Source organism: Saccostrea echinata, unplaced genomic scaffold, assembly GCF_033153115.1.
Source record: "Saccostrea echinata isolate AGI-Se365-2 ecotype Australia unplaced genomic scaffold, CSIRO_AGI_Sech_v1 ptg000009l, whole genome shotgun sequence".
NCBI lineage: Eukaryota > Metazoa > Mollusca > Bivalvia > Ostreida > Ostreidae > Saccostrea > Saccostrea echinata.
Genome location: NW_026889758.1, coordinates 12,115,198 through 12,132,578, shown reverse-complemented (window position 1 = coordinate 12,132,578; position 17,381 = coordinate 12,115,198). Strand labels below are relative to the sequence as shown.

The 17,381-nt window shown below is 35.1% G+C and overlaps 1 protein-coding gene across 1 annotated transcript in view; it reads right to left on the bottom strand.

The window, feature by feature from the left end:
* LOC133182443 (protocadherin Fat 4-like) overlaps window positions 1–17,142 on the bottom strand; it is a 60,647-nt gene extending 43,505 nt beyond the window's left edge. Inside the window, exons 1-2 of the mRNA XM_061317292.1 lie at window positions 17,074–17,142; window positions 16,282–16,446 (exon numbers count right to left, since the gene is read on the bottom strand). Coding sequence (XP_061173276.1) covers window positions 16,282–16,446; window positions 17,074–17,142 — 234 coding nt within the window. The remainder of the gene's footprint in view (window positions 1–16,281; window positions 16,447–17,073) is intronic.
* Between the last annotated feature and the right edge of the window lie 239 nt (window positions 17,143–17,381).

Sequence of the window (17,381 nt, the reverse complement as noted above, 5' to 3'; positions counted from 1 at the left end):
CTGAAATCAAAAACTGATACACAGAATTATGTATCTTAGTGTAGTCTACTTGTGTGCCAAGTTATATTGAAATCAGACCAAAACTGTAGGAGGAGTAGCATTTTGAATGTTTTTCACAGAAATTTCTATTTTTAGTAACCATGGCAACACCGTTCATCGAAATCAAAAACCGATACACAGAATTATGCATCTTAGTATAGTCTACTTGTGTGCCAAGTTATACTGAAATCAGATCAAAACTGTAGGAGGAGTAGCATTTTGAATGTTTTTCACAGAAATTTCTATTTTTAGTAACCATGGCAACACCGTTCATCGAAATCAAAAACCGATACACAGAATTATGCATCTTAGTATAGTCTACTTGTGTGCCAAGTTATACTGAAATCAGATCAAAACTGTAGGAGGAGTAGCATTTTGAATGTTTTTCACAGAAATTTCTATTTTTAGTAACCATGGCAACACTGTTCATCGAAATCAAAAACCGATACACAGAATTATGTATCTTAGTGTAGTCTACTTGTGTGCCAAGTTATATTGAAATCAGACCAAAACTGTAGGAGGAGTAGCATTTTGAAAAATTGTTTACAGACGGATGGACAGACAGACAGACGGACGGACGACGGACACATTACTATCGCATAAGCTCTTCTGGTCTCTGACCAGTGGAGCTAAAAAGTGCATTGTAACACTGCGTCCTTTCTTCATTATAAGATTCATCACAGATTTGAGGAGTTTCAAAGATTTGTCTTATATAATCCCTATTATGGCCACACCGGATCCCCAGGGGCCATGATATGAACAATTTATGATCTATAATAACTCAAAAAGCTTCAACTTCTTTGGTTCAATGGTTCTTGAAAATAAAGAATTTTAAAGATTTTTCCTTTTATTTCAATTTAAAACTTTGATTCCCTGTTACAGCCCCACCCAACCCCGGAGGCCATGTTTTGAACAATTTAGAATCTACACTACTTCAGGAAGTTTCCACATAAGTTTCAGCTTTTCTGGTCAAATGGTTCTTGAGCAGCAGAAGATTTTTTAATGACCCCACCTTTTTTTGCCTTTTCTTGATTATCTCCCCTTGGAAGGGGGCTTGGCCCTTCATTTTGATAATTCAGAATCTCTTTCACCCAGGGATGCTTTGAACCAATTCTGGTTAAAATGGCCCAGTGGTTCTTGAGAAGTTGAAAATGTGAAAAGTTTACAGAGGGACAGACAGACAGACAGCTAGACGGACGGCAGACACCGGTTTATCAGAAAAGTTCAAGTGAACTAAAAACTGAGCATAACCCAGAAGCATAATTTCTGGAGGTCAATTTGTAATCAGTATTTTGAAACCAAAATCAGGACAAATACTGAATTTCCGTAACAGTAAACAGCTCTGATACTCCTCTAAAAAAAATTTGCCCCAATATTGTGGCCCCACCCTATCCACTGGGTCTATGATCTGAACAAACTTGAATCTGCACTACCTGAGGATGCTTACATATAATAATATGATTAAACATGCTCCAGTAGTCCTGACAAAAAAAGTTAAAAAAAAAAAATTTTCCTTATACAAGTGTATATTCCAAAGCAAACTTTATAATCTTCCTTGGACCTGATTCAAATCCTTTTATCTGCATCTCCTTCTGTTGTTGAGTAGAAATTTTTTAAAGATTTTTTCCTAAATACTCCCACATGAAACTTAAATCCCTTACTGTGGCCTCATCCTCCCCCTGGAGGTCATGATTTAAACAATATCTGATGATGTTTGCATATTAATATCACTAATCATGGCCCAGCTATTCTTGGGAAGACTTTTCATTTATTTTCCAGTACTAAAATTTTGATTTCTGAATGTGGCCCAATCCTACCAACTGAGGCCATGATTTTAAGTAATCTGAATATACACTACCTGCAGATGCTTGCATAATAATATGACCCACCATGGCCCAGCTGTTCTTGAGGAGAAACTTTAAAAAATATCGCTAAATTTTCACAAATTCTTAATCATCTCTCCTTCACAGAATTAAGGCATGGTTCTTCATTTGTGAAAACTTGAATTCCCTTCAAGCAAGAATGTTTTGTGGCAAGTTTGGTTAAAATTGGTCCAGTGGTTCTTCAGAAGAAATCAAAAATGTGAAAAGTTAAAACAGACAACATACTACACATGAAAGACAAACCGACAAACACTTTTTGATTGAATATCTTACTTGAGCTTTCAGTTCTGGTGAGCTAATGAAATACCACACTGAGAAAATGATACAAATCATTGTTGAAGACTTATCAAGGAATTTAAGAGTTATGACTCTTTGAAAAGGCTACTCTGTCTACATTGAAACAAGAATGTTTTGTGGCAAGTTTGGTTAAAATTGGTCCAGTGGTTCTTCAGAAGAAATCAAAAATGTGAAAAGTTAAAACAGACAACATACTACACATGACAGACAAACCGACAGACACTTTTTGATTGAATATCTTACTTGAGCTTTCAGTTCTGGTGAGCTAATGAAATACCACACTGAAAAAATGATACAAATCATTGTTGAAGACTTATCAAGGAATTTAAGAGTTATCACTCTTTGAAAAGGCTACTCTGTCTACATTGAAATTTTTATCAGAACTTGGAATACTGCAGAATTTAGTTAGGGAATTTATTTAGGTGTTGGAAAGCAGGGGCAGAATTCACTGCTGTATGAATATGTACTTCATATGTGATATCACACACACATTTCTCCAGATTTAAATAACAGTATCTGTTGGTCTCCATTATAAACAGTTGAGCACCCACTCCAGATTAGTTTATTTGTTAACAATATAGTTTAAACAAATACATCTCATATGTGTATTAGGTTTGGAAAGTGAATGAAATGATGCATAATAAGTATATAACTCTTATGCAACATTTAACCACTGGGAATCCAATGCCTTAACTTTTGCGGTTATTTTAATTCTAAGTTCAGAGTCTCTCTCAGTTCACTGTCAAAAATTTAAGTAACATAAGTATTACAGAGACTATGAAGTTTTTCATCTTATATTAAGACAGTGTTATTCCTAATACAAATGCATAATATTGATAAAAGTTATTACATGAATCAAGAATTCTTGATCATCATAAGAATTTACGGAAGAACATGAGGAGAAATGTACCTTGTTTCTCGGTCTGAGCTATAGCAAAATAAGATGCATGGCTTTCGTGGTGTAGTAGCAAAATAACAGTTTACAGTTTCATATTCTCTATGTAAGCAGGAAAGAGCTATATGCATTAAATGCATATTTTTGCCCCCATAAGAGTAAAATTTTGAAAATATCTTGAAATGTGCTGAATTGCATATATAGAATGAAAAAGTTGAATTTACAAAAAATAATGAAGTTTCATAGTAGGTTATTGGCAATTTTTGTTTCTATCACATCACAAACTATTTGGATTTTGCATTATTTTTTCAGAAAGAGGACAAAATTTGTTCAACTTTTACTATAATTTATTGAGCGCAAACGTGCTCCATAAGAATATTCACATATTTCAGATATCATTCTTCACATAATATCAAAACATTGAGTTGTAGCAGACCTGCACTCGTTGACTTTTACTCAAAATATTGACTGTCACATTATATACACCTTTTTCTCTATAAATCATAAAAATTTTGAATCTACGTCATTTTCCTGGCATCATATCTAACATATGGTGTAATGCTTAATAAAAACAAGAGGCCCATGGGCCACATTGCTCACCTGAGCTCATTGGCTAGGCAAAGGCACAATCAGTTCAGTATTGAAAAGACCCGGGGGGGGGGGGGGGGGGGGGCTTGAATTTTAAACTACCCGATGATGCTTCCATGTCAATATAACAAATAGCTTTGTTGTACTTGAGAAGATTTTTAAAACAAATTCCCATATATTCCTTTGTAAAAATTTGATTCCTCATTGTGGCTCCTCCCTATCCCAGGGGTCATCATTTGAACAAACTGAATCTACACTACATGAGGATGCTTCCATATCAATATGACTAAACATAGCTTTTCTGTTCTTGAGAAGAAATATTTTTTTCTATATGTTCTTATGTAAAACTTTCCATCCCCCATTGGGCCCCATCCTACCCCTGTGGGTCATCATTTGAACAAAATTGAATCTGCACTACCTCAGGATGCTTCCATATCAATATGATTAAACATAGCTTTTTTGTTCTTCAGAAGAAGAAATTTTCCTTTATATTTCTATGTAAAACTTTGATCCTCCATTGTGGCTCCGCCCTACCCCTGGGGGCCATGGTTTGAACAAATTTGAATCTACACTACCTGAGATTGCTTCCATATAAATATGACTCATCATGGCTTTGCTGTTCTTGAGAAGAAGATTTTTAAAGATTTTTCCTATATATTTCTATGTAAAACTTTGATCCTCCATTGCGGCCCCGCCCTATCCCCGGGGGTCATGTTTTGAACAAACTGAATCTACACTACTTGATGATGCTTCCATATAAATATGACTCATCATGGCTTTGCTGTTCTTGAGAAGAAGATTTTTTAAAGATTTTTCCTATATATTTCTTTGTAAAACTTTGATCCTCCATTGTGGCCCCACCCTACCCCCGGGGGTCATGATTTGAACAAACTTGAATCTACACTACCTCAGGATGCTTCCATATAAATATGACTCATCATGGCTTTGCTGTTCTTGAGAAGAAGATTTTTAAAGATTTTTCCAATATATTTCTCTGTAAAATTTTGATCCTCCATTGTGGCCCCGCCCTACCCCCGGGGGTCATGATTTGAACAAATTTGAATGTACACTATCTGAGGATGCTTCCACATGAGTTTCATCTTTTCTGGCCCTATGGTTCTTGAGAAGAAGATTTTTATATGATGCCATTATTTTTTCAGTAATTCATAATTATCTCCCCTTGAAAGAGGGCGTGGCCCTTCATTTGAACAAACTTGAATCCCCTTTATCCAAGGATACTTTGTGGCAAGTTTGGTTGAAATTGGCCCAGTGGTTCTTGAGAAGAAGTCGAAAATGTGAAAAGTTTACAGACAGACAGACAGACGGACGCTGGACAAAATGTGATCAGAAAAGCTCACTTGAGCTTTCAGCTCAGGTGAGCTAATAATTAATGCTTTGAAACCTGCAGATATCCCTCTGGTTCAGAACAAAATTATAGATTTCTCCGTCAAAGTCTGATTTTGGGGCAAATACTGATCATTACTGAATAGTCCTTTGTATTGGATCTATTAAGCACACATCATATAATGTATTAACTGTACTTATATTTTCATAAATAAATAAAGCATATTAAAATAATTATGAACAAGATGTGTTTGTGAAACACTGATGCCCCCATATGGCAGGTCATGACCAAGGTTAAAGTTTTTTGAAAGAAGGCCAAAGTCCAAGGTCAAGGTCATGAGGTAAAAAATCTTGGTACCTAAAGAAAAGTCTTGTTACAAGTACACATGTGAAATATGAAAGTCCTAGCACTAACCTTTCAAAACTCATGGCCAAAATTGAAGTTTTTACTGACAGATAGATGGACAGAGAGACCAAAATCTATATGCTCCCAATCTCTGGGTAAAATCACTTCTAAATTTGTATTTATTAAAATGGGGGGAAAATGCAGTCAAGGCCAAATAAAAGATCAAGGTCATTTTTTTCACAGTTGAATTGCTCTTACATATGAAGGTTGGTGAAAAATCTCTTAAATAGTTTTTTTTTTAACTGAGCCAAATGCAAAGTAGGAAGGACAGACATACAGGAGGATAGAGGGATGGAAGGCAGACATGATGAATACTACACATGCCCAAGGCACATCCATTGCAGAACATATAAACAACTTTGCACTTTTGGAATTATGCTCAAAATCAGACAATGTTATTGAGCTTTAGAGAGCTATCAAATTGAAGATGCTATAAACAACCCACCATTTACAAGTCAATATCAAACACATTTAGTAGAAAAGCTGCAAAAGGATATCCCCAATCCAACTCTTTCATCTTCTCTTAAAAAGTTGTGGTAAACTTGTATTCAAGAATAGATTCTTAATATAGAAAATTTCTCAGTGAAATGCAGTAATACGAAACATATTATTGTTTATAGTATTCCAACAATCACCCAAAAGAGACTTCAATCTGTCTTTACTGCAAATGTCAGTCTACATGACTCATTGTGAGATACAGATCCAATGTATTTTCATAGTATTTAAATATGTTTGTGTGGTAACTAAATATCATAATCATACAGTTTCAAAGTACAGTATCATGAGCTCATAAACATGTATAAATGTTAATTATCAAAACCCTGTCTCTTAAATTCAAAGACATGTTAAAGGTGCTTGGACACAGATTTGAAGTTAATATTTTCTCAAATTTTCTGTATAATTTCATGACTTATATGTTGCTATAGCATTTCATACTAAAATATAATAAAAATCTTATTTCATCTCGAAGTTATTGAAACTTCAAATTTCTGGACGCGTTTGATTGACACATCCTTGCACTTTCACAAATTTTAATTTTATTCTTAATACTTAAGAAAAGTGGCAATTTTGTTGTGTATTAATGAAAAATATTAAAACTATAATCCAGAAAATTCAGAGTAGAAATGTTCGAAAGCAAAACCCACTCACAGTATTGTCAGTCCGTGCTCAGTGGTGTGTGCAGACTTTAACAATTGAACACACTCGGTGAATCGTAAACATTAACAATAACAGGGCTCGTGTCCTGTTTACAACAACAGTTTACGTTTCACGGGTGTATTCAATTTGTTAAACTCTGTATACAACATTGAGCACAGACTGACGATATTAGTAAGGGGGTTTGCTTTCGCACATTTCTACTCTGAATTTTCTGGATTATAGATGTAATGTTTTTCATTAATACACAACAGAATCGCTTCTTTTCTTAAATATTAAGGATAAAGATAAAATTTGTGAAAGTGCAAGGATGTTTTAATCAAACGCGTCCAGGAATTCGTAGTTCCAATAATTTCCAGATAAAATAAGTTTTTAATTATATTTTCGTGTGAAATGCTATTGCAATATGTAAGTCGTGATATTATACAGAAAATTTGAGAAAATATTAACTTCAAATCTGTGTCTAAGCACCTTTAAATCAAAGCTTCAAGGGAATTTTTTTGCAAAGTAGGTCAAAGGTCAAGTGCACTTTAACACTGGTATTTTTCATAATGCTTTATGACAAACAGTGCACATGCTAAATAGCACAGACTAACTTCTTAAATGTTAACAAGAGGCCCAAGGGCCTTAACGGTCACCTGAGTATAATACAACAATTTAGGAGTTAAATACACTGATAGATGAAGCAATGTGCCCTAAAGCAAGAGAAGCAGAAAGATCAGGATCAACAAAATAATTAGTCTAGTATTCAGTATCAACTCATAAATTAAGTTCTAATCTGTCCCCAACTTAACACTATCACCATGCAGCAACAAAGCCTTACCCTAACACCAGAACCCAAGACCAAGGGTCAAGAAATTTACACATTTGGAAGAGTTACCCTCATCATCATAACTATGGACTTCAAAGAATTAACACTTTTCCACTATATTATCAAAAGCCCCCCCCCCCCCCCTCGTTATGCCCGAACCCCTGACCCTAGAACCACAAGATTTAAAAATTCTGTTCAAAGCTCCCATTTTCATCATAGCTAAGCAATTTATTTATCAGCTCAACACTAAGGAGCAGACAGGATTAATTAATGATTAATTAATAGAATTAATGCTTTTTCACTATATAATCAATAGAGCCCCCCCCCCTCCTCAAGAACCCCAAAACCTGAGGCCATATATTTAAAAAATTTTGGAAGAGGCATCCTTGTCTATCATAATCATGCACTTAGTTTGTTTAAAAAATCTCCAGTAGCAGAGAAGAAGATTTTCTAAGAATCAATGCATTTTCACTATATAATCAATAGAGCCCCGCTCTAACACCAGAACCCCTGACCCTGGGGCCATGAAATTCACAATTTTTGAAAAGGCATCCTTATGCATCATAACCATGCACTTAGTTTGTTTAAATAGTCTCCAGTAGCAGAGAAGAAGGTTTTCAAAGAATCAATGCATTTTCACTTTATAATCAATAGAGCCCCGCCCTAACACCAGAACCCCTGACCCTGGGGCCATGAAATTCACAATTTTTGAAAAGGCATCCTTATGCATCATAACCATGCACTTAGTTTGTTTAAATAGTCTCCAGGAGCAGAGAAGAAGATTTTCAAAGAATTAAAGCATTTTCACTATATAATCAATAGAGCCCCGCATTAACACCAGAACCCCTGACCCAGGGGTCATGGCTTTCACAATTCTGGAAGAGGCCCACCTCCTCATCATAACTATGTACTTAGTTTATCACCTTAATGCCCAGGAGCAGAGGAGAAGATTTTCAAAGAATTAATGCATTTTCACTGTATAGTTGATAGAGCCCCGCCCTTACACAAGAACCCCTGACCCTGGGGCCATGAATTTCACAATTTTTGAAAAGGTTCTCTTGTTCATTATAACTATGTACTTAGTTACTTTATTAAATATCCAGAAGCAGAGAAGATTTTCAAAGAATTAATGCATTTTCACTATATAATCTATAGAGCCCCGCCCTAACACCAGAACCCCTGACCCTGGGGCCATGAAATTCACAATTTTTGAAAAGGAACTTTTGCTCATCATTCCTATGTACTTAGTTACTTTATTTAATACCCAGGAGCAAAGAAAAAGATTGTCAAAGAATTAATCTTTTTTCACTATATAATCTATAGAGCCCTGCCCTAACACCACAACCCCTGACCCTGGGGCCATGAATTTCACAATTTTGGAAGAGGCACTCTTGCTCATTTTAACTATGTACTTAGTTCCTTTATTTAATACCCAGGAGCAGAGAAGAAGATTTTCAAAGAATTAATGCATTTTCACTATATAATCTATAGAGCCCCACCCTGGGGCCAGAATCCCTGACCCTGGGGCCATGAATTTCACAATTTGGAAGAGGCACTCTTGCTCATCATAACTATATACTTAGTTCCTTTATTTAATACCCAGGAGCAGAGAAGAAGATTTTCAAAGAATTAATGTTTTTTCACTATATAATCTATAGAGCCCCGCCCTAACACCAGAACCCCTGACCCTGGGGCCATGAAATTTACAATTTTTGAAAAGGCACTTTTGCTCATCATACCTATGTACTTAGTTCCTTTATTTAATACCCAGGAGCAAAGAAGAAGATTTTCAAAGAATTAATGCATTTTCACCTATATAATCTATAGAGCCCTGCCCTAACACCACAACCCCTGACCCTGGGGCCATAAATTTCAAATTTTGGAAGAGGCACTCTTGCTCATCATAACTATGTACTTAGTAACTTTATTTAATACCCAGGAGCAGAGAAGAAGATTTTCAAAGAAATAATGCACTTTCACTATATGATCTATATAGCCCCACCCTGGGGCCAGAACCCCTGAGCCTGGGGCCATGAATTTCATAATTTTGGTAGAGGGCTCAATGCTTATTACAATGATGCCAACAGTTTGACTGCTTGATGTCCAGGAGTAAAGAAGAAGATTTTTAAAGATTGCATTATTTTAGGTGGTTTAAGCCCCAGCCCTCAGGCCCCAGGGGGGCAGGGACCATGAAATTCACAATTTTTGTTCCCCTTCACCCATAGATGCTATATACCAAATTTGGTTGAAAATGGTTGAGCAGTTCTAGAGAAGAAGTTAAAAATGTTCAAAAGTTAACGCACGACGACGGACGAAAACAGATAGCAATAGGTCACCTGAGTGACTCAGGTGACCTAAAAATATGCTGTATATCAGCAGTATGAACTATTTTGAAAGGTAGGTCAAAGGTCAGGGTCAAGGCTCATGAGGTCCGTAACCATGGTAATTTACAAACACCATAGTGCCAAGCAATACATGTGCAAAATATCAAATCCATATCTCTTATAGTTCTTGAGATATAAGGTGTGACAGATGGACAGACTGACAGACAACAGGTAAAGTGATCCCTAAGTGTCGCTTTGCTCTGTACGTGACACAAAAAATTGGCAACAAAGGAAGGTCGTTTTACAAAAATAAACAAGTGAAATATGAATGCCCTAGCACCAGTTGTTCTAAAGTAATGACCAAGGTTAAAGTTTTTCAAAAGTAAGTTAAACTCCAATGCCTTTTAGTAAAAAGGTAAAAAAAAACAAGAGGCCCATGGGCCACATCGCTCACCTAACTTTGGCCATGCTGTTCTTTATCAGATTTCCCCACTTGTAATACCTATTGTGGCGCCACCCTCCCCCTGGGCGTCCTGATTTGAACAATTTAGAATCTAAACTACCCCAGGATGCTTCCACGTAAGTTTCAGCTTTTCTGGCCCAGTGGTTCTTGAGAAGATTTTTAAAGATTTTTCATACATATTTCACTGTAAAATTTAGATTCCCTATTGTGGCCCCGCCCGACCCCCGTGGGTCCTGATTTGAACAATTTAGAATCTTTACTACCCCAGGATGCTTCCACATAAGTTTTAGTTTTTCTGGCCCAGTGGTTCTTGAGAAGAAGATTTTTAAAGATTTTTTCCTATATATTTTGATGTAAAACTTAGATTCCCTATTGTGGCCCCGCCCTACCCCCAGAGGTCAAGATTTTAAAAATTTAGAATCTACACTACCCAAGGAAGCTTCCACATAAGTTTCAGCTTTTTTGGCCCAGTGGTTCTTGAGAAGAAGATTTTTTAATGACCCACCCTATTTTTGTCCTTTCTTGATTATCTCCCCTTGTAAGGGAACTTGGCCCTTTATTTTAACAATTTAAACTCCCCTTCACCCAAGGATACTTTGTACCAAGTTTGGTTAAAATTGGCCCAGTGGTTCTTGAGAAGAAGTTGAAAATGTGAAAAGTTTACAGACGGACGGACGGCTAGACAGATTGACGGACGATGGACAATGGGTGATCAGAAAAGCTCACTTGAGCTTTCAACTCAGGTGAGCTAAAAATGGTACCAAAGGAAGGTCTTGTCACAAGTCATAAACAAGTGAAATTTGAAAGTCCTACCACCAACTTTTCTTAAGTTATGGCCAAAATTGAAGTTTTTAAAAGTAGGTCATACTCCAAGGTCAAGGTAAAAAATGCTGGTACCCAAGGAAAGGTCTTGTCAAAAGGATTTCACATCAGTAGTAATTAAACATTTCACTTTCATGTTTTTAAATGCCCTTTTGATAGATGAAACTCATAAATTGTTTTTTAAAAGTACTCTTCCCATTGGTACATTTAAAAGAAGATGGTAAAAATTTTCAATCCTTGATGCCATTATAATAAAGTGTAGGTCTGACATGCCTTCACATGAGTTGTAAATAAATCCTCTTAGAGGATGCTCTGGTGTTGCTTGAAGACACAGCTGATCTTAAAGTTTTCACATAGATAAGATGAACATCAGCCATGATAGATGTTATACACAATTTAATCTGAGTTGTCATACAAGATCTTCCATATTTCAGTGGAATACTTAGTTTCTGTGACTAAGTTTCTGTGAAAGTCTCATTTTAATTTAGTGATATAGGAGGAGTTGTGGATAAGTCACAGGTACCCCCAATATCATAGAAAGAATGGCAGTGTCCATGTTTTGCTTTGGAAAAGCCCAAATATGTGTCCAATTAAAATGTTAAATAGGAGGTGCACAATGGCACTCTGTAATAAAGATTCTGGGAAGGTATGCTTAAATTTTATTCAGTGGTATAGAAGGAGCTACAGATAAAAGATGGGTTTCCCCAATATCATAGAAAGAACGGCAGTGTCCAGTTTTTTTTTTCTATGGGAAAGCCAAAACATATGCATCATCAAAACATCACATTGAAAGTGTATGTTTACATTGAAGCAAAATTGTCTGTCCCTGGCACTTTTTTACTGTAAATAGAAACAAGATGTGTTTGTGAAACACTGATGCCCCCGTATGGTAGCCCACGGCAAAGATTAAAGTTTCTCAAATGCAAGTGAAACTCCCAAGGTCAATGTAAACAAATCAAAATCGCTGGTACATAATGAATGGTCTTGTCATAAGGTAACACATGTGAAATATGAAAGGCCTAGCAACAACTGTTCAAAAGCTATGGCCAACGTTAAAGTTTTTCAAAACTAGGTGAGACTCAAAGGTCAAGGTCAAAGGGTCAAAATTGTCAGTACCCAAGGATAGCTCTTTTCTAAACTAATATACATCTCAAAAATGAAAGCCATAGTACCAATTGTTCAAAAGTTATGGCCAAGGTTAAAGTTTTTCAAAAGTAGGTCAAACTCAAAGGTCAAGGTCAAAGGGTACTCAAAGGAAGGGCTTATCACAAGGAATACACTTATGAAATATGAAAGCCCTAGCACCAACTGGTCAAAAGTTATGGCCAAAGTACAAGTTTTTCAAAAAAAGGTCAAACTCCAAGGTCAAGGTCAAAATTGTTGATACCAAAGTGTAGGTCTTGTCACAAGAAATATATATTTCCCAGTGGCAACTGTTCAGAAGTAAAGGTCAAGATTAAAGTTTTTAAAGCCCTAGTACTGACTGTTCAAAAGTTATGGCCAAGGTTAAAGTTTTTGTTAAGTGGGTCAAACTCAAGGGTCAAGGTAAAGAGGTGAAAAATATTTGTATTTAAGGAAAGGTCTCATCACAAGGAATATATATGTGAAGTATGAAGGCCCTAGCATCAACCATTCAAAAGTTATGGCCAAGGTTAAAGTGTGGTAAAATTATGCAAAAGCGGGTCAAACTCCAAGGTCAAGAGGTCAAATATGTTGGTACCCAAAGAAAGGTCTTGTCACAACAAATACACAAGTGAAGTATGAGAGCCATTGCTCAAACCAATCAAAAGTTAAGGCCAAGGTTAAAGTTTTTGCAGACAGAAAGCTAGACTGACAGATGGACAAGGCAAAAACTATATGCCCCGAATCTTCAATTAAGGGGGCATAAAATTGACGTTCATTAAACAGGTGCTGGTTTGATATGCGTTTTTGTACACCGATGTCTGACTAGTGATAATGGTTTTCAGACCAGTCATTAATATGGGGTATTGTGACCTCTTTCGCACAGTGCAGAATAGAGATGGGACATCAGTTAATTTTCATAATCCATCATCGGTTGGAATCGGTTACTGCTTCCGATGAGATTTTACCAATTATAATCGGATGTCAGTTTTCTATATAAAAAGCAGACTATTACAAGTATTTCATTTTATTTCTTTAATATGAATCTTTATAAAATATAATATACTGTTTTCTTTGTTGTTTTGCTTCTTTCACACTTTCTATATATGCACCTTTTGGTTCTTAATCACCTCTGCTTTGTGCTAGTTGGCTTTATAACACATAAGACACCATTTTTCTTTCATTACGAAGAAATAAATTTTAAACCAGGAATGAATAATTCCAGACTGCATTTTATAAGAAGTACGTTTCTGATACAGAATACAGATGGAAATGGATTGGCCATTGTCTTAAGAAAGCCAACAAACAATATCACAAGAGTGGCACTAAGATAGACCCCAGAAGGGAAAAGGAGGAAAGGCCGACCAAAAACAACATGGAGGCAAACCATTGAAAAAGAACTGATGGAAATGAAACTTAGCTGAGGAGAGGTGGAGGACAGCTAAGAGCAGAGAAGAATGGAAATCCCTAGTCCTTGCCTATGTGCCTCTGGGTGCAACAAGGACTAGGTAGCTAGGTAGGTATGTTTCCGATGATCAATTATGAAAAATAATAATCGATCATCGGAATCGGTAGCATTTTTTCATCGACAATCGATGTTCTCTGATTACCTGTACAACACTAGTGCAAAATCCGTGTATTTACTACCAAGGAGTAAGCATATGATAATATAGGGTTATTGAACTTATATTGGTGAATATTGGTGCAAGTTGGCTGTACAAATACACGAGCTCACGAGTGCATTTGTACAGCCAACGAGTGCCAATATTCACCAAAATAAGTTCAATAATTCCTCTATTACAGTGCGGACTCGTTATTAAGGTGACGGTTTTATAAGATAGAACGCTTATTACGTTGAAAATTCAAAGCACAAAACCCTTTCTTAACAAATCTATACAAAATAGAACTGTTTATTAAGATGTCCTAAAATGCCGGGACTCGGTATTACGATGTAAAAATTATGTCCAAAAATTTTTTTTCACCCCGTGTTTATTCAGTGTTGATCGACTGTAGACAATTAAGGAGACGCTAAATAAACATTGAAACACCTGTGCTCTGACAGAGTGTTAACTTGCAGGGCCATTAGGTGATTAGTGACGCTTGACTGCACACACCTTGACTGTTCTAGCGAGGTCAGCAGAATTGGAGACGTGCCAAAGCCATTGTTAAACAATTAAACTGTTTATTTATAAATGTAGTCTCTAGTTTATCTATCTCTGTAAAGTTTATTTCATTATTTTTTTTACTATGGTTAATAAGTAAAATTAATTTATTAAATAAAGGGTTACATTTAATCGTATGCATGTATGTTAAATACGTAATGTGTAATTTCGTTTGCAGTTTAACAGACAGCTTGGGTATCAAACATAACTTTGGCAAAATTTGAACTCCACTAACATTTTAACAGCTTGGATAGTGGCTTGGACTACCTCACAGGTGTCAACAGAAATACAAATCGATAATTGCTCAACTGCTAATTGAACTCTGTTCAGTAATTTAAAAATTCAAATTTATTTTGACATTAATATATTTAGCTTGTGTGTTCTCAATCCTGTCCATGAATATGCCTATCACACTGCCCACTTTCATCAGTTGTTCACTGCAGCTCTAAGCTCATTGAACACCCAAAACCGCCCAGTGATGTATTGTTGTTATTTATGTAGTAATGATACGAAGACATTGAAAATTTTACGAACGCATTATCTAGACCGAAACGAAAGTAAAAGTAAAAGGAAATGGCGGCAGATAAATGAAGATTGCCGAAGTTTTTATAAAAAATGTGCACATTTCTTTTAAAATGAAGGAAATAGAAGAAATAGCATCATGAAGATATCTGTTCAAGATAAGTTATTAATAAATTCTATGTATATAGCGTTTTAATGAAGAATTTGAACAGGAGAAGGAAACAAAAGGAGAAAAATACACCTCCTAATACAACAACAAGCTTTCAAAACGATGTTTTACTGGATTTTATTGGGAACTTTTATTACGTTGCCCTCGGTATTACGATATTTTACCGTGACAAAATGAACATCGTAATAACGAGTCCGCACTGTATATTTTGATAATTCCTCTATTATATAGCTAAAACATCTCCCTTTGATTTATATTAATTATTTCAATTAAATAACTCAAATTAATAAGAATTTTTCAGCATCAGTATTTAAATTAACGTCTGCCCTGTAAGTGTTCAGTATTGCATAAATATAAGAAATGACCCTACCAAGCATCATGATTTGCTTTTTGAGGTAACACTGAGGCTAATAGGTACAAAATTATTACTTAATAATTTCAATTTTGTGTGAAAATAAACTCCTCTTACCTGACTGCCACTACCTATCATAAATTTGCCTTCGAGAGGTTGACCAGACAACATTTTTTGATTACAATGGGGCATTTGATATTGAACGCTCATATTTGGAATGTTTTGGGCATACTCATATACATAATACAAACCTAGCGTTTAATAAAATGCAAAGATATTGAACGATAAAATTCTCTAGACTTTTAGTAATTTTTTTTATTATAGACTATTTATTAGGTATATAATAAAAGCTTGGACCGGCGTGCGAAAATCCTTATCAAACTAGAAGTAACGTTAACTTTATATAAAGTTTAAAAGTCAATTACTTGATTTTTTAAAAATAATTATACATGTAATACAATTCTTTACCAAAATTTGTGGACTTAATTAATTTGGATAAAATTGACTCTTATTAGATTTTAAATAGTTCACAAACATGCATGAAACATTATGTGAACTCGCATATCAAGTATTTTAAATATATGATAAATAGAATATTATTACATACTAAAATCTATATCATATGTCACATCAGCCCTTCGGCCCCATATCAGCCCTCCGCCCTCTGGCTGACATGGGGCCACTTTGGCTGATATGACATATGATAAGGCTTCTAGTAAATATTCTACCATCATTGAAGCAAAAATATCATTACAAAAAGGTGCCATTTTTAAAACTTTGTGGGTTTTGTTTTCTACTGTGCATGGTGTTTATTTCAAACAATTTCTTTTACCTTCTTAAAATACATAAAAACAAATATCACTATGTTGGCAAAACCTGAAAACCATTTCAAGGTTACCCATAGACAGACATGGTAGCCCTTGTTACCTTGTTGGCGGACAAGAGAATATTTCTTGGAGCCTCATTTTTATCTTCAACCATGATAGTGACAGATTTCTCAAAAGATAAAGCTGGTTTTCCATTGTCTTTAACCACAATACGAATGGCGTAGGAGTCCGTGGTCTCAAAGTCTAGGTTAGCTGAATCAGATGTCTGGAAAAGAAAAATTTATCACACAATATATTCAAACATTTTTTTTTATTTCCTCTTCAAAAGATCTTACATTTTTTTTAAAGTAACTCATATGTTATGACGTTTAATCTTTTTTTTTTTAATTTCACATCCTTTTCACATCACCCTTTTATTATTTCAAACAGACACGTTTTAAATGACTTAAAAACTTGTATATATAAATGTCTGGCTTTTATAAAAGATCTTCACTAAAACTTGATATAGAAAAGTTAACCTTGAAAATATGATTACCAGTAATTCTAGTACTGCAGAAAATCACACCTGAGCTTAAAATTCTAATAGGTATTTGGATTTAATTGCACCTACAGTTTCAATATTTTTTCATTTTTTATTGATACCAAGTCTTAATTAAGTTAACAAACAACAATACGAATGTTCCATCTGTGTCAGTGAATTGACTGTAAATGAGAGAGAGAGAGTGATACAGAAGGGAACTGCTACAGCACTTGGTCAATCAATTTTTACTACAAAAAAACTTAAAATTTCATTCAAAGGTGACTCAGTGACTCAAAAATCAAAAGAATTACTTTAGTTTGACCATCCTTACTTGCAAAACACAAGGTAGGCAATTATCTGTGTTTACCACACTTTATTAGCATGTATTTTTAACCCGGACACTGACAACTTGACATTTGTCTGTGGGTGTCCTATACTCATATGTAGATCAAAGGATTTGAGTTGAAAATTGAGTTGAACATTATTATATTTATATGATTTACACACATATTTTAATAACACACGTTAATTTGAAATCTTTTCATTCACATGTCTTATTTTACAGTATCACAAGATAATATTTCATTTGCTTTGTTTAATTAGGATTATATATTGCTTTTATACTTTTACTCATATTTAAAAACAAAATTTAACAGAAGTAATTCAGTTTTCCAGATTTG